This window comes from Melitaea cinxia, chromosome Z, assembly GCF_905220565.1.
Source record: "Melitaea cinxia chromosome Z, ilMelCinx1.1, whole genome shotgun sequence".
Classification (NCBI taxonomy): Eukaryota; Metazoa; Arthropoda; class Insecta; order Lepidoptera; family Nymphalidae; genus Melitaea; species Melitaea cinxia.
Window position 1 is genome coordinate 22,051,657 of NC_059424.1, and position 16,978 is coordinate 22,068,634.

General features: G+C 34.4%; 1 protein-coding gene across 1 annotated transcript in view; it reads left to right on the forward strand.

Annotated features, from left to right (window-relative positions):
• Positions 1 to 9,233: 9,233 nt before the first annotated feature.
• The window catches only part of LOC123668574 (FK506-binding protein 2), a 52,782-nt gene continuing 45,037 nt past the window's right edge, over positions 9,234 to 16,978 (forward strand). The window contains exon 1 of the mRNA XM_045602306.1: positions 9,234 to 9,485. Coding sequence (XP_045458262.1) covers positions 9,298 to 9,485 — 188 coding nt within the window. The 5' untranslated portion in view covers positions 9,234 to 9,297. The remainder of the gene's footprint in view (positions 9,486 to 16,978) is intronic.

The window sequence follows — 16,978 nt, forward strand, 5'->3', positions numbered from 1 at the left end:
GCTTGCGATGCTTTTGGTGTGCAGGCGTCTATAAGCTACGGTAATCGCATACTATCAGGTGAGCTGTACGCTTGTTTGCCGACCTAGTTGTAAATATTTTTTTTTTGTTTCGGTAAACAACATACAATAGATACTAAAAAAGTAATCATACAAAACTTGCCAAAATCTTTTTAAAAACAAATCGATTATTTTATCTTATAAACTCTAGTATCTGTCGGCGACGTCTGCAGGTAATATTTCAAGGACTCTAAATGTCAAAAGTATTAAATTTAAAACAAACTGACAATAATCTATAGCAATATTATAAAGCTAAAAATTTTGTTTATTTGTTTAAACGCTTTAATCTCGTTTGTTCGAATCGAACATTTATTTTGTGTTGGTCAGCACAGCTAGTCAATAACATGCAAGTGGAGTAGTTACACTTGTTTGACTTTTTGCAATCATTAAAAAAATCTGTTATTGGCTAGAGACATAAAAATATGCATAAAAACTTAAAAGGCTTGCTAAAGGCTTTAAAAAGCATTATTTTTAATAAAATGTCAGATATCAATGCACATTCCATATTACATTATTTATATATTAAGATTTAAAAGTCAAACTTGAACAACCTACGCAGCATCTCTGAGGTACACTTTCCAAAAACCATATCGTCATTGAGCTGATGTCACCCCGATAGTCTGTTTTTACACGCTTTTTATTAGCTTCACCTGTATGTTTATATTTTTATAACCGACTTCTTTACTTTGACCACTTTTTTTTTACTAATTATTATTTATTGGTGTCTCATTTGGACAAAGAAATTAATAATGTCACAAGTTTGTCTTCCAAGCGAAAATCGAACCTGATTTATTTTCGAAGCGATCTTATTTACTAAGAAATTTAACAATCATAACAAAATTTTATGCATCTGTTCAAAAATAATCTAAAATAACAGATTCAGAATGTAATCTACATTCTGAATCCCCAGAGAAAAATCGCCGAGAAACTCCGTGGTTACTCTATAAAAAACTTTATTTTTGTTAAAGTGTAGCTCTGGTAATGGAGCTATAACTCTTGGTCTTTCCTCTTCAACAGATACAGTTTAGTAATAATTTTCTTTTTTTAGGATTAGGACCAAAAGAGTGGAATCACGTCGGAAGGTAGAAAAAAGGACTTGACGATATTTCACCTAAATACGATTAGGATTCAGTCTGCAACGTCTCACAGCTGGGCGCAAGTCTCTTTCTTCATTAGGGATCCATCCATCTAAATGTCGATAGTTAAAGCATGCTTTTTTAATGCGCACGGCCAAGGAGTGGAATTCCCTGCCGGCGTCTGTATTTCCGAGTTCATACAACCGGAACATGTTTAAAGCGCGAGTGAACAGGCTTCAGGGCGAGCTCCATTTCCGACCTCGTCTCTGCTCTAGAGCTAGACTGGGGGGGTCAAGAGTAAGCCGATTATATAATTAAATAATTGTGTTTGCTCGCAAACGAAAAAAAAACCGACTTCAATTACATCGACAAGTAATACAACGTAGATCGACGAAAAAATAGTCAAGCAACTACGCGTTATCAAAGATTACTCAAAAAGTAGTTATTAGATCTCGATAAAATTTATATGTAACCACATGATAAACATCAGCTTTCGATTAAATTAAAAATTATCAAAATCGGTACACCCAGTAAAAAGTTATTGCAGATTTTCGAGAATTTCCCTCGATTTCTCTAGGATCCCATCATCAGATCCTGGTTTCCTTATCACGGTACCAAACTAGGGATATCCCCTTGCCAACAAAAAAAGAATTATCAAAATCAGTACATCTAGTAGAAAGTTATGCGGTATAATACAACGTAGGTCGACGCAAAAAGCGTCAAGTAAAAACGCATTATTAGATATAACTCGAAAAGTAGTTGTTAGATCTCAAATAAATTTAAATGGGACCAATTGGCACACACCACCTTTCGATTAAAACAAAATTTGTCGAAATCGGTCTACCCGATCAAAAGTTCTGATGTAACATACATAAAAAAAAAAAAAAAAAAAAAAAAAAAAAAAAATACAGTCGAATTGAGAACCTCCTCCTTTTTTGGAAGTCGGTTAAAAAAAATGTTTCATCACATACAGTTACCAGATTCCGGTTTCTACTGTTTCTTTTCGTTTGTCTTTTGTTCTAAACACGTCGTTTATTTTTGTCAACTTTTAAGCATTTCTGAAGACACATGACGTATTTTTTGCGTTTCTTTAATAAATCTTTAAATTGTCACTTGTTACTTGAAACAATGTGACCTCCATTATGATTTCCGTATATTTTGATTCAAGTTGCTTATTATATATTTTGGGCCTATTGTTCTATCATAAGTGGAATACCATCTTGAGAAATATTGATAACCTTGAAATTAATTAGCAGCTAATATAAACAAATAATCAAATGTAATTTATTAATGTTTTTCATTCAATTACGTTTGATACGTACACACGGTAGCTTTCATACGACGTAAAATAATCACGTTATAGTAAAAACCTCAAAATCATCAGATTGCTGTGATTTTCGAGATAAACCACAGATGCTGCGAGCGTAACATTGATTTTATTAATAATTTCACGTCATGTGAAACTAAATGTGTTACGTGCTCGTGTGAAAATACGTTTTACAAAAATTCGTTTATATTTTAAATAATATATAGAATAAATAATATAAGAGGTCTGATATTCAGTAGAAACGAGTTACGTTGTCTTTACGACAGCATTAGAAGGCGAAAATGAATATTTTTTGCATTTTTGTTTTCGATGCATGAACTTTTAAGCTTTTCATAGATATAGTAAAAATAGTTTATCTATCAGCTATAATAGGGTGCTATGAGATTGTTATTGGCTTTGATTTCAGTCAGTCAGTCAGTTCATTCTATTGCAGTCCACTGCTGAACATATAAATGTTTTTACATGAATGGTATTGTGTTCTGTATTTATCTATATTTTTTGGCGCGATGAGGCATAATATGCCTCTCCAAGTTCGCGCCAAAAAATATTTACGAATACCGTTGCCTGCATCGAAATATGAATTCTAGTGAAATCCAAAAGAGCTCATTGCATCAAAACTTGACGAGCTGTATATATTATGAGTACATGTTTATATTTACCGTCTCCATACTATAGAGTTCATACACACATTTATGGTCTCGATTTTGATGCCGACCAGTGTAATCTATAGAAATATTTATAATAATATCATACATAATCTTTACATTAGCTCTTTTTTTAAGAATAGGTATTGTCCAATTACATAATTACATAGGTTTTTGAGGACGTATGATATATGCGTCAATCAGCATCGTGTGCTGCAACCTTTTCTGCTATATTAATGTAGTTGTATGCAGCAGCAAAGGCTGTTTGCACTAAAACTAGCACAAGATTAATACGCAAATCACGAGAACATAAGTCCGAGGTATGTAATATCTCTAATACGCTGACTTATAGACACGAGGCAATAAAATAAATACAGGTCCTACAACGTCCCTTAGAACTCGACACGCCTCATTCGCTTTAGTGTAAACCTTTTCACTATACAAGAAGTACAAGAAGCAGCCACTACAACTCGCGCGCTGGATGCAAACAAGCGAATAGAAAGTTTGTTTATTATTCTAGTCGCTCGCTCGAATGTTTATCGACCTATAGATATAATTTGGCACCACGAAGCCTCTTACAAGCGACGTGAGTCGTAACTACGCGGTCATTGACTATAAACGTTTAATTGTTACGTTTTAATCAACGACAACCTCAAGCGGTACTTTCTCGCTACGAATACTTTCCAATCCAAACTTTTTAATGTCTACACGACCATTCTGGTGTAGTGCGAAAGTCCAATAAGATTTGGTAGCGGGTTCGCTCCACGTTCTGAACAAACGTTCTTATATTTGATTTGGTGATTTCCGTGTGGTAAATTGTATCTTTTTTTTTTAATATATAGACTAGCGCTTGACTGCGATCTCACCTGATGGCAAGCAATCTTAGTAAGTTGTCACCGGATATTGATCACTGCTTCTTATATACTCATATTCCGTATCGAGGTGGTACTGTTGCCACACTATGGCTAAACTAACACTAAGTTTAACTTAAGTTAAATAGCTGTAATACAATTAGTAAGTAGTTTGTTTTACGATACAGAAGCGACACACTCAAGATAATACTGATACCAGTTGAATACCATGTTTGACTATATACATATTTAAGTATTTATTATTTATGTAAGTACACTAAGAGAGCTTCTTATTTCGCCACACCAGTAAACGTACCAGTAATGTTAAAAACCTTCCTAGACTGACAAAACATCTTGTTAATTAACTCAATCCCATAGAAGCTACGTGGTTGGCTTTAATAGTCGCTCCAGTTAGAATTTATGCAGATTGCACGTGTTAGATAATAATTAATTTATATAAAGAAAATATTTATATTTTATTATAATATATTTTGAGGGGAAATAGATACTGTTGAATTACATAATTTAATAAAAATCTATTTTCGAGACGACGAAGAAGAAATTCAGTCGGTCCAATTTGTCTCCAGATGTCGTTAGAGATGTTAAAATGTTGTTGTTGCTGTTAAATCAGGTACGGTTATCAGAGTTGAGTGTGGTCAGGTCTTTAGTAGTAATATCCTTACTAATATTGTAAATACGAAAGTAGCTCTGTCTGTTTGTCACACTTTCACGCCAAAACTTCTGAACCGATTTAAATGAAATTTGGTACACAGATAGTCTAGAGCCTGAGAAAGGACATAGGCTACTTTATAATGAGAAAAAAGAAATGTAAAGGCAGTAAGGAAGTATTGTCATTTTTAGAGATAGAATCTTGAAGCTTATTTTTTGGGCTGCTGATTCGATATAAATAATTATGACATTCAAGCTTTCTAAAAATGTTACCATCAAGGTTGTAAAATAATAAGGAATAGAAGATGAAAGATTGTGTGGCAATATGTAAGATTTATCTGAATGTTATCTTTATAAAATATTCCATCTTTATAAACATAAATATAGAAATCCGCTGGTGACGAACTTAGGTGTGCAAGTGACGTGTCACGTGTCAGCGTCATGTCAGACTCGACGGTCTGAGGAAGACGTTACTTGTTTGTTTATTAGTTGAATAGTTTCTGAGGACAATAGTATTTGTTTTTTTTTTTTACTTTTCTTTTGTTAATTAAGCTATTACTTTTAGTTAATGTCTGCTCTTTAGATGTATAATCAGTAGTTATAATATATATATATATATATATGTATATAATATACACATAATTTATTTATTTATCTAACAAACAATAATGTACTTATTTATTATAAATAGCATTAAAAAACCACGCAGGTTTATGACAATACTATTCAGTAAAAACCAATGACACAAAAAATAAAAAATAATCATATATTTACCTACCCTCATATTAGAAGCAAGTTGGGACTGAAAATTCAAATAAAAAGATGCACATAAAAAAAATTGCGCGTTGTGTCGTGGGGGCTGCCGCGGTTAAGCCGATGGTCGCTTTATAGCAGATGAAGCATCTAGCAGACTCAGAGTTGAAAGACTTCTCCGTCATCCCCCATCTTATAACTTCCACACTGGTGACAGATCTGGTGCATTTTCTTATCCGAAGAATCAAACTTGCGACTCACCAGGGAAATTCTACCAGTATCCTTGGCACCATTCCAAGAAGACGTGATTTATACTAAAATTATCTGTAAATAATTAGTTTTTATATTTTGCATTGAATAAAAAATGCACGCCATTGTTAAATTTCGATATAAATTTTCATAGATAGAAAAGAAAAAGATGTTCCTTGGTATTTATAAAAAGGGTCTAAACTTCGTAATCCGAAGACCGTTATCTCTGCCTCAGAACAGTCAACAGGTATGTTACAGGTCTCCGCCCGCTTATATTTAACTTTAAAAAAATTACATTAAATTTCTCTTCGTAAATGCTCAATCATTTGACCTTGTAATACGTTCCACGTTATATAATAAACAAAATAACTTTAAGTAGGTATGTAGATGTGTACGTATCGCGTTCAATTACGTGTCCCAAAGAACAGCTGATAAGGCAATTAATTATAAACAGTGTCGCTCGCTGTACTAAGTTGCAATCATATTAAAAAGTAGGTTAAAACAAATATTAATAAAAATTGAGATATAGAATTTTTTCAATAAGAAAGTTTGGATGGAGTTTCTCATGCATTGTTTCAACAAATCGCAATGACACCCATTACGTAGATAGCTGTAAATTCAAAATAGCATAGGGAATAGTTTTAGGATAAATATTTAACAAAGGGCATCTTAATTGTTGCGAAATAAAGCAACAGTTCCAAAAAAAAATTCTTAGTCATCAAATAAAATACAAAAATCACTCGAGACGTGTGTAATTTTGATATAACGAGCGCCAGCCTTTCCTTATTTCATAAAAACCAATCAAACATTTAGATTGGCCGTGGGTTCGAGTGCTAAACAATTTTGTACGCCTTTGCTACCTGGTACTCCCAAAGCCACTGTGAGTTTATCTTCATATACCACTCGTGTTGGGAGCATGCGCTGAGAAACTTTCAGCTTCTGTAAAATGAAGAAAGTCTGGCAGTCGCGGGCTCTTGGGCTATAATGACAATAAGGATAATTTTACAAAACTTATGAAGTGCTTAGGTTAGAGATGCTGATATAGATAAGCTATAAGTTTATAAGCTGCACTCCCAAATATTGCCAGTCGACGAGAGCGTCAATTCCACGACAAATAGGTAAATGATATCGTTAAGTCTACTTAAATACCCAATTACAAAATTAATTATTGTTTATTTTTAGTTTCCTTTGAAACTAAAAGAAAGTTCACTTAACAAATACGAAGTTACTTAACTGTTCTTAGATGTGATTCAATAAACAAGATATTTTATACTTACAAGTTTGTTTCGTAATTAAATCGGAATGATGTTCTTGTATATTTTTATTAAATCAAAAATTAATTGTTTGACATATACCTATAACGATTATAATTATTAGGTAGCTGACTTGAACTTCGGGCCGCCGTGTTATCTACTGTTGTAAATATTTATTCTCTTTGGTTAACCGAATTCCAAATAAGAAGGATTTTTTTGATGTTTTCTGTTTAAATAGAAAGATGGTGCGTGTCATTTGGTCTAATTTTAATTTAATTGAGATCCAACAAGTACTATTCGAGTTATATTTAATAATTCATCTTTACTTGACTATTTTTTCGTCTTCTTACGTTGTATTACTTGTCGATGTAATTGAATTCGGTTTTTTTTTTTCGTTTGCGAGCAAACACAATTATTTATACATTTCTTGTACTGGCAAAAACTATAGAAAAAAATCTTTTTTTTAGGTTCGGCAGAATACTAAAAATCCTGCACACATTTTGAAGGAAGCCGACTCGGGAAGTCAATTCAACTTTACAGAAGAACAGATCTAAATAATACTGCTCTGCACCAGTGTCGCGTTCCTGTGACAAGGTAGACAAAGCTCCTGGGAAGGGTAAACGGTTAGAGTCGACGTAGAGGCTCGGGACAGGTATTGAGTATTCGACCCTGGAGCTAAAAACAGTGTTACTGCCTAACGTACCAACGGGTCAGTAACTTTGTATAGTAAATACTGTGTTTAATATAGGTATGTGTAAATCTATTTACATAGAAACGATTTTAAAAGAATTATTATTGATTTTCCGAATGGATTCTTATCAGGAGAAATATTTTGTCGAACTTGTCGTAAGAATATAGAAAAATATATAGAAAGAAAAAAAATGTTGTTAATTGGCCATTCACATAAACAGTTTATAATTTATAAAAAAGAAGTAATAAAATATAATAATAACATTAAACAATGCGATAAAAAGTCCCTGTTAACGCACAGACAGCAAAAGAAAAGAAAAAACCAAACAGGATTCTGCCTCTGCATTGTTTTGATAGCAAAAATTTGCTGCCAAAAACGCTGTTTTTTTGGCAGAAATATTTGATTTAAATGAAAGGTAACTTAAGAAGAGAATAGAAGGTACTCCCATTCTTTAAAAGTTTAATAAAAGTTTCCCCTGTATAAAAGTTTCTGAAACAGTTAGCTTATTGCCACCATTAAAACACCCAATGTCCTAATAACCATAATATCATAGGATGATATAATGTTGTATTGAATTTCATAATAACACTCCATTGTTTTTTTTTATCCCTTCTCGCAAAGGGTTTACTCAACAAACAGCCACATACAGACGCATCGAGCAGTAAGAATGATATTAGCTAACTTTTTCAGAATCTTATAGAGAATGGGTATAGAATTGTAGTCTTGTATGTAACTTTGTTAATTAGGTATTAAAACACTTATGTGATACTATTATCACATAAACCCACATTCATGTTTTAATACCCCTTATTATACAAAAGTTACATAAATAACAAAAAGACCAGAATATAGATAAGGCAGAGATATGTGAAGTAAAATTAACTATATTTTGGTTTAAAATTTGACCCATCGGAAGGTTGACGTTTCCGCCACGTGTAGGTACTCCTCGAATACATCTCGAAGAAAATCATCGTATTTTTTTTGTACGATCAAACTTATAAATATATACTTTATTTTGTTATTTGTCAATGTTATTTTATGTAAACTTCGACTACTTAATTTTAGCTCGATTTACCATTTTGTTTCAGAAATTTTTAATTATTTTTATTATTTTTATATACTTTTTATAAAAATGGAATGTAAATTGCTAACACGTGCTATTATTTTTTTAAGATAAAATAATACTAATACAGAAAGAATATCGACATTCAAATGAAATGTGTTATCAAAAATAAAAATATTGAGAGTTTCATTGCGAAAATCCAGTAAAGTTCGAAAAATTGTCACGTATTTTACTTAATTCAAATTCCAATTCCTTTTATTATATTTATAGATTTTACGGTAACATTTTAATATAAATTTTATCCATAGAATAATGAATATAATTGACTGTGAAATGTTTAAATTGAAGCAAGTTTTGGATAAAAGTGGCACACGTCGCGTTTGCCGCGAATGAGGAGATCACGTCATCGGTCGCGTGCGTGGCGGGCGCGAAAAGGTGCCGCGTCACCTGCAGCTTGACTAATTGACAGAAATATATCTATCTCGCTCTGATGTATGTAATCAGTTATGGTGGGAGCGACGCGGTGGCGCGGCCAGTACAACAGCGAGCCAGTAAACTTTATACAAATTCCAAGTTAGCGGAACGCACTCAGCTCAGTTGTTTCCCAGCGGTCGTGTATAGCGTACGTTTTTCCGTTCATCCCATAACTTTTCGTAACTTCGCCATGACATTACGCTGTGTACTCGTGGTGCTGGCGCTGGCTGGAGCCACGTTCGCAGGCCCCGAGGTCACCGAACTTAAGGTCGACGTGGTCAGCGTGCCCGAGGGTTGCTCCGTCAAGTCCAAGCACGGGGACATGCTCACGATGCACTACACCGGCACTCTCGACGACGGTCACAAGTTCGACTCGAGGTTAGTAACTTTTTCATTTAATACTTAGTCCATGTCGAGAATTTCGCAAGCGATGCCCACTGTTATCTCCTAGCGGGGTTCAATTCCGGCGGGGACAAGATAGGTTGCGAGCGATAACACTATATGATTAGTCGATGTTTAAAAATTTATTAGTCATTATTGTTGTAAACGTCAATGTTTCGGAGCAGTTAACCTACATCGTCGAACCGTTCCGACAAACAAGTTTTACTGCCCGGCTTCGTTCATTTTTTAGAAGCGTGATTATAATATAATTACACTTTTATGCCGGCCTATGCGTTTGCCACCTACATCCGGGAATTGTTTCTGCTAATTCAATTTCGGATGCATTTGTAGTTGTTCATCGATTCTTGCAGTAATTTAACGTTTATAGAATGGCAAATGAGATGAACTTAATTGCTGGCGGTCTGTACGGATGTTTAATAAATAATGAACGCAGATTTAGCAGGAAATAAGAACATTATTTAACTTAATGACGAATAAGGAGATTCGATGAATGTAGACGGAAGCGTATTATTTGACAACTACCGATAGTACATTTAAATACTAGACAAGTAATTTGTCGATGTTTTGACAAAGATCATGCACATTTGATCTATTCCTTCAAATATTATTTCAATTACTTACATCACTGACATACATAACTGACTAAAGCTATGTAGCTTTAGTTAGTTATTTTAATTTTTGTATTGAGTAGTAACAAAATGTAGACTTCATCTACCATCTAACTTTACTTTGTTTTGTACATTAGTAAGACTTATCAAGTAATGTAACGTGAAGAATCTATACAAGCAATTGAATTAGCAATTTATAATCTACAAGAAATTCCGAACACTGACAAAGATGCGGATATCATACGGAGAACAAGTTACCATAAATATTTTAACTTTATAATTAGACGAACGTACAGACAGCCATTATCACTATTGTTATGATACCTTCCCATCGCACAAATTGTTTTATATGATTAAAACTGTATTGTCTGTTGCGAGTAGAAACTGTTGTCTGCGCTTTCATTTAAATATGCTTTTGATTAATGAAATGATGCATCTTTCGATATGTCTGTTTTTCTAAATAAAAGATATGGTATATGGACACCGTAGTTGAAGTAAAAAAGCGATGAAAAAATTATTATTAGCAGACCAAAGATGTATCTGTAGCTTAGAACACGGACGGAGGGAAAAAGAAGGACGGTACAAATATTTAATTACAAAATATTTCTATTCCTCCGAGGTAAAAAAGGATTCGATATTAATTAAACGATAACAACGCTTAGATCGCCAGAACTGTTCAAAAATTTTTGTCGACGATCTGCATGTATAAAAAAAAAGAATAGCCGAATGTACGCATAACGCCGAACGAAGGCACATATTGTTTTTTTTTTTCGAATTCGTTATTGTCAGGAAAAGTTTTAAATAAAATAAAAGACAATGAAAAAAAATTGATACATTGATGAAAAATAAAATGCAATGGTACGAAGCGAGGTCTGCTAGTTTTGTAATAACGTTTCAATATTTTGAAATACTTATAATAAAAAAACGATAGGCGTCAAAGAACGTTTAACTGAGGTAGGTAGGGCACAGCAAGAAATAGCCTGCAATATCTGGAACACCCCGACTGAGGAAGTACCTCGACCTTACAGAAGATAATACACGGTTAAATAATACTGCTATCAAGCAGTGTTCTGTTCATGTAGTAATCATGTAGTATAAATCGCTTACCACCAGTTGCGCTTTGAGGTTGTAGGAACTACCTAGTTGTGTAAAAAAAAAATAATTTGTCACCTGGCTCGGTTCTGTTCACGCAACTAAAGTCATTAGCGCCAGCGATCAATTCCATCTCAAGCTGTCATTCTTAATTTCAAACCCTCGGGACCTTCGCTAAGCTCTCCTTAAATTATTTACATAATCCTCCAATCGACGTGTCATTTTGAAAGTGCGAAAATAAGTATTGCGTCAAATGTAAGGACAAAATCCTGTAAACTTCTGAGAATGTGTAAATTATTCACAGACACTTTTCCTTAAAGGAGATCGTATTTTTCGACCTGTATCAAATGAATCATATTATTGTCGCGGGGTACGCTAATTAATTTATTAGGATTATCGGAATTTTGATAATTTGTTTGAAAGTAACAATTTGATTTCTTTCTTGTCTGTGTATACGTGTACATAATTATGTAATAACTTGTACGACTTAAATCACTCGTAAAAGAAAGTTTTGTACTGTTGTTGCTTCAATAAAATACATTTACTTATATATATGTGAGAGTATATTTATATACATTATACATTATTTATGCTATATATTTTTCAACCGTAACAATAACGTTATATTTTTATTGTAATTTCTAGAAATGATCGTACCTAAACAAGTCGGAACATGTCGAAACGTGTAGGTCGGTGAGTTCGGTATTCTGAATTCTTCCGTTGTGTCGTTTGTCCCTCGATTGACGTTTCTGAAACTTGTTGTTTTTTGTGATTAGCTTTGTGTTTTTTTTTTCTCGTAAATTATAAAATTATAACTGTTGATGAGTTAGGGCACAGTAGGGAATGTCCTGCCTAAAATCGGGGGCAGTCCGACAGGGGAAGTACTTCGACCTTCGTCGACCCGGAGCTCTGGTCACCTTACACACCACAGGAACTCAACACTGCTTGAAAGCAGTATTATTTAGCTGTGATCTTCTGTAAGGTCGAGGTACTTCCCGAGTCGAGCTGCTTCAGATTTCGAACAGAACACATTCTGCTGTGCGGTTGTGCCTAACCTCAGTTATTTCTAACGAAGTTGTTGTTTAAATTTGAAAATTAATTCAAATGATAATATACCAATTGCAATACCCTTTTACGCTTTGTGTTTAAATTGTTATAGATTAATTGAAAAAATCATTATAGGTAGACAATTGAGCAATAAATATTTAGCATTTATGAACGAAACGAAGTTTATCGCTAATTCCTAAGATACAAAATAAAGATACAAAAAATCAACCGAAATTCACCTCAATCAGCAATACGCATAAATATTAACTAGTTTGATGATTTATTTCATGACATGTTGCCCAAAATGTGACGGGAATGTCCGCATTGAAGGCAAACAGTTAACTAATCAACTCGATGTAGTACGGGAGTAATGAATTAGTGTGTAATAAGCGGTTTAAGACGTCTGACTCGCTAACTATGTATCTATATTTTGCATGATATATAATAGAAAGCTCCGATACAGTCGTATAAAAACAGCAACTAATTTTTACTAAAGAATTATTTGCAAATGGGAATTCAAAAGTTGTAGTTTATTGACTGTTGTGAAACAGGTCCTAATGGAATGTTCTACCTCCTGCTTTTAAAGTCTATTCGTAACTTATTTGCAGGATAAACTTTACCACAGGCGGTGAAACAGAGCCTGATTGTATTGTTAGTTGGATGCGTAGTGCTGGCTTTGGTGCAGGACCTGGAACTGAATTTATAATTCTTAACTAATGTGCTGACGGTTTTAAGGAGTAACTGTTGAGGTGGTTTCCGATTCTTCTGAACAGAATCTTAACTTTGAATCGGCGATAGCTTCACATTAATTAAAGAATGTGTGCGTACTTTGTGAAATACGATTCAACAGTGTCAGTTGTATTTTATGTTAGATTACGCAGTGTCGGTCACTACGTCTATTCGACTTGTTTACCTTCAATTTGCTATATTACTAGTGATAATTGATCCAATCTATACATCGGTCCCGGTTGTTATCATGTACCCTGATATCGATTGTTACATAGTTGGGAATATATCCGCCAAACCGCATTGGAGCAGCGTGAAGGATTAAGCTCTGATCCTTCTCCTACATGCTGAGGCGTATACATACATACACACACATATATAAATATAAAATTGAAGTTTTTGTGATTTCCAAATAACTGTTTCATCAAGTGCATATATATATATATATATATATATATATATATATATATATATATATATATATATATATATATATATGTGTGTGTAGTTATTTACACGATACTCAAACACGAACGAACGATTTTAAAATTTTTATCTGCCTTTCTGTTCATCTGAACTAATCTCCAAAAAAAGCTAACCGATTTTAATAGAACTTATTTATGTTATTAATAATAAGTAAATATTAAAATCTTTTTTCTTAAAAAGGGTAAAATTGACGAAGGGTAAAATTGAAGTTGACGCTTTTTACGGAAAGTACATCATTTATGTAGTGAGAAAAAATATATATACGATTTATTTTTGGTCTGCTGATTAAATACGTGTTACTTGCGTTTGTGGAAATTCTACCCTTACAGGGGTGAATAGGAAATGAAAATTTATAAATAAATTCGTCACTGTTGGTTTTCGTGTTTTCGTTTTTTGTTGTTTTGATTGCTTAAAAATTACTCTTAATAAATATAAGTAGTCTAAATAAATATAATCAATTATTACGCCAGCGAAGCCGCGGGCAACAGCTAGTAAGTTATAAACTTTTAATTTTTCAAACATCGAAATCAAATACGAAAGATTTATTATCATTTAAAAGGTCTACTAATTCGTAGAAAATGTTTTACAATAATGTACATCATTACAGCCTATACAGTCCACTGCTCGACATAGGCCTCCACAAGTTTACGTCAAAAATAACGTGAACTCATGTGTTTTGCCCATAGTCACCACGCTGGGCAGGCGGGTTGATGACCGCAGTACTGGCTTTGTCGCACCAAAGACGCTGCTGCCCGTCTTCGGCCTGTGTATTCCAAAGCCAGCAGTTGGATGGCTATTCCGCCATCGGTCGGCTTCTTAAGTTCCAAGATGGTTGTGGAACCTTGTTATCCCTTAGTCGCCTCTTACGACACCCACGGGAAGAGAGGGGGTGGCTAAATTCTTTAGTGCCGTAGCCACACAGCACATAATGTACAATTATTATCTATTAACATACAAAGTAAGAGTATTAGTTGTTAGAGAGTTGAGTATTATTGGGCATGATATCCAGTAGACTGGATTGCATATACATGAATCATTGCTGTGCCGTTGCAAATGGAACGGTGCAGCGGTGATTCGTGTGTTCTGTAACATTTATTTATTTAAAAAAAAAATTGTAATAACTAAACTAACATAGTATGTAAGAAATATTGTTTACTAACCAAAATGAGTCACTGGTCACTTTAATAAAGAATATTATTATTATTAACAACATCCTAGTTTCACGTAAGAATTAACTTAATAACGCCAAAGTAAACAGGTTCGGTTGTACTTCTATAGCGCCATGTGTCTTCGTTATCAGCCGCTTTATAGCTGGATACAAATCATTATTATACTCTCCTCGTGGAGACTTATTTCATTCATAGCAATACTTAATGCTAATATGGGGGCCATTTTTGTCGTTTTTGCTTAATAACCATTATCCGATTCGACCGTAATTAACACGGTTATTTACGGCCTTATATATTTTCAATGCTTTCGACGTGTCTCTCCTTTTATAATTTATGTGATTCCGCGTTCCTCAGTCCATTTTCGCAAAACTAAAAAGGACACGGTGAAAATTCGTTTTTAAAAATAAACGTCTGCAGCGTCTCCAGCAGTAAAAGACGTAGCACGTTGCAGCGGAGCCGCCCGTCTTGTCTGTTATTTTATTTAACGGTAATTCCATCAAACGTCGCCGCGGAAGTGACGTACCCCCTTTAGCCTCTTACTCGCCATTAGCTCTGCCTCGACACCTTGGCAACTCGCTCGCAACTACTTACCTACATCAAAATTTCAAATGAAGATTAAAATAATTTGCCGACATTAGACGCCTGTACGCCGGTCGCCTGCGTGTACGAGCCGGGGAAATGTTCCTCGGCAATTTAAGTTACGCGCAGTCAACTAGCTCGACAAAAATGAGCATCGCGCCTGGCTAAGGTTATCAACGTCGTGTCAATTTGAATTCTGTCTTCATTTGCTTTCGCTTTACACATACAAGGCGATAGACACGTCAACCAAACTTTAATCAGATAACCAATTACGTCGTTTATAATTCCACTACATTAATTACTAGTATTGTTTCCTTATCAGATTTTCATGACTACCAGTGTGATAAATTCGTAATATTATATTCGAATACCGATTTCGTTACGCAAAACGTTTAGTTTCAAAGTTTAGCATTTGTTCCTTACTAAATGTTTGTCGGGCTTCGTCGAGAGTTCCTGAAACACATGAAGTCTTACAGAGACTTAAACAAAAATTGCTTTTTTATCTTGCCGCTGTATTTTTCTGTGAATATTTGTTTCTGAGAACGAATAAATATTGTCTTCATTTTATCAGAAAACAAAATAAAATTCTAGATGCCAGCTGCACGGTCTCCTGGTCTCCGTGTTTACATTAGATCCAACTTTTAATGAAATTGTCTGTGTATTTCCACGTCAATGCATACGTAAAGTTTGAGAAATAGTATTCGATTTTGAGTCACCTCGCTTTGATTAAACTGATGCCCTAAATATAGTTGTATGTTGTTGTAATATAGGACAATAACACCCACATTACACCAGAAAACTATCAGTAGTTCATTTATTGATAGTTCATTGGTGTAACGTGGGCGTACCCAAATAAAATCGATGGAAACGGCATATATCAGAATGAAAATAATTTCATTTGTATCAAAGGAACAAAAGCCTAGCTTTGTACTGACACGTCTGTCGGTGGACAGACATATGACTCGGTATCACTCGGCGTGCTCAAACGAGCTCGAACAGGCCCCGAAGAACGATGGGCCATAAATACGGCCTGAGCCCGCAGACACCGCGATCAGACCACGAGAGGCAATCAATTCGTCCGTAGTTTCATTGTACAATTTTGATTACTTTGTATTTGTGTTGTCCGGCTGTCGCCTTCGCCGGTTGATAGAAAATTAATGAGAAACTTCACGATCGCGCTGAAGAAAATTAAGTTTCGAATGTGGAGGGATTTAGGGAGCGGGCCAGATAATTAAATGAGTCAATACGAGCGCCGGCGACGCTGCCGGCGGACGTCGCAGACCGCATACTCGTTGATACTCTCATCTGCCACATTGCATGCCGGTGGCCCGCAAATAAATATTGTCATCAAAAGGCCATAATAAGAAGACACTCAATTTTGAATGAATTGATATTTGACTTTCGATATTTGAGTCCTTAGATTTTAGATCAGATTCAGAGACCTATACTATGTGGTCTATACTATGTCTTTACATAAGTTTGTGTATGATACTCCTGTATCAGCTTTTTATGTACTGGAGATGCTGACTATAAAGCTAATAAAACTATAATGTCTCATGTCTGCGTCGTTTGCAATATATCAGAGCGACGTGTATTAAATTAAAAGACAATCATACAGTAATTTATAGGTTCAATTATGATTTCCGATCAGATACGATATGTGGTCGAACTACGGACCTAACGTTGTTTCGACTCTTAGTCTTTGATTATAAATTAACGATGAATGTTTAATTACATTAATGATATAAAGAATAAACAAATG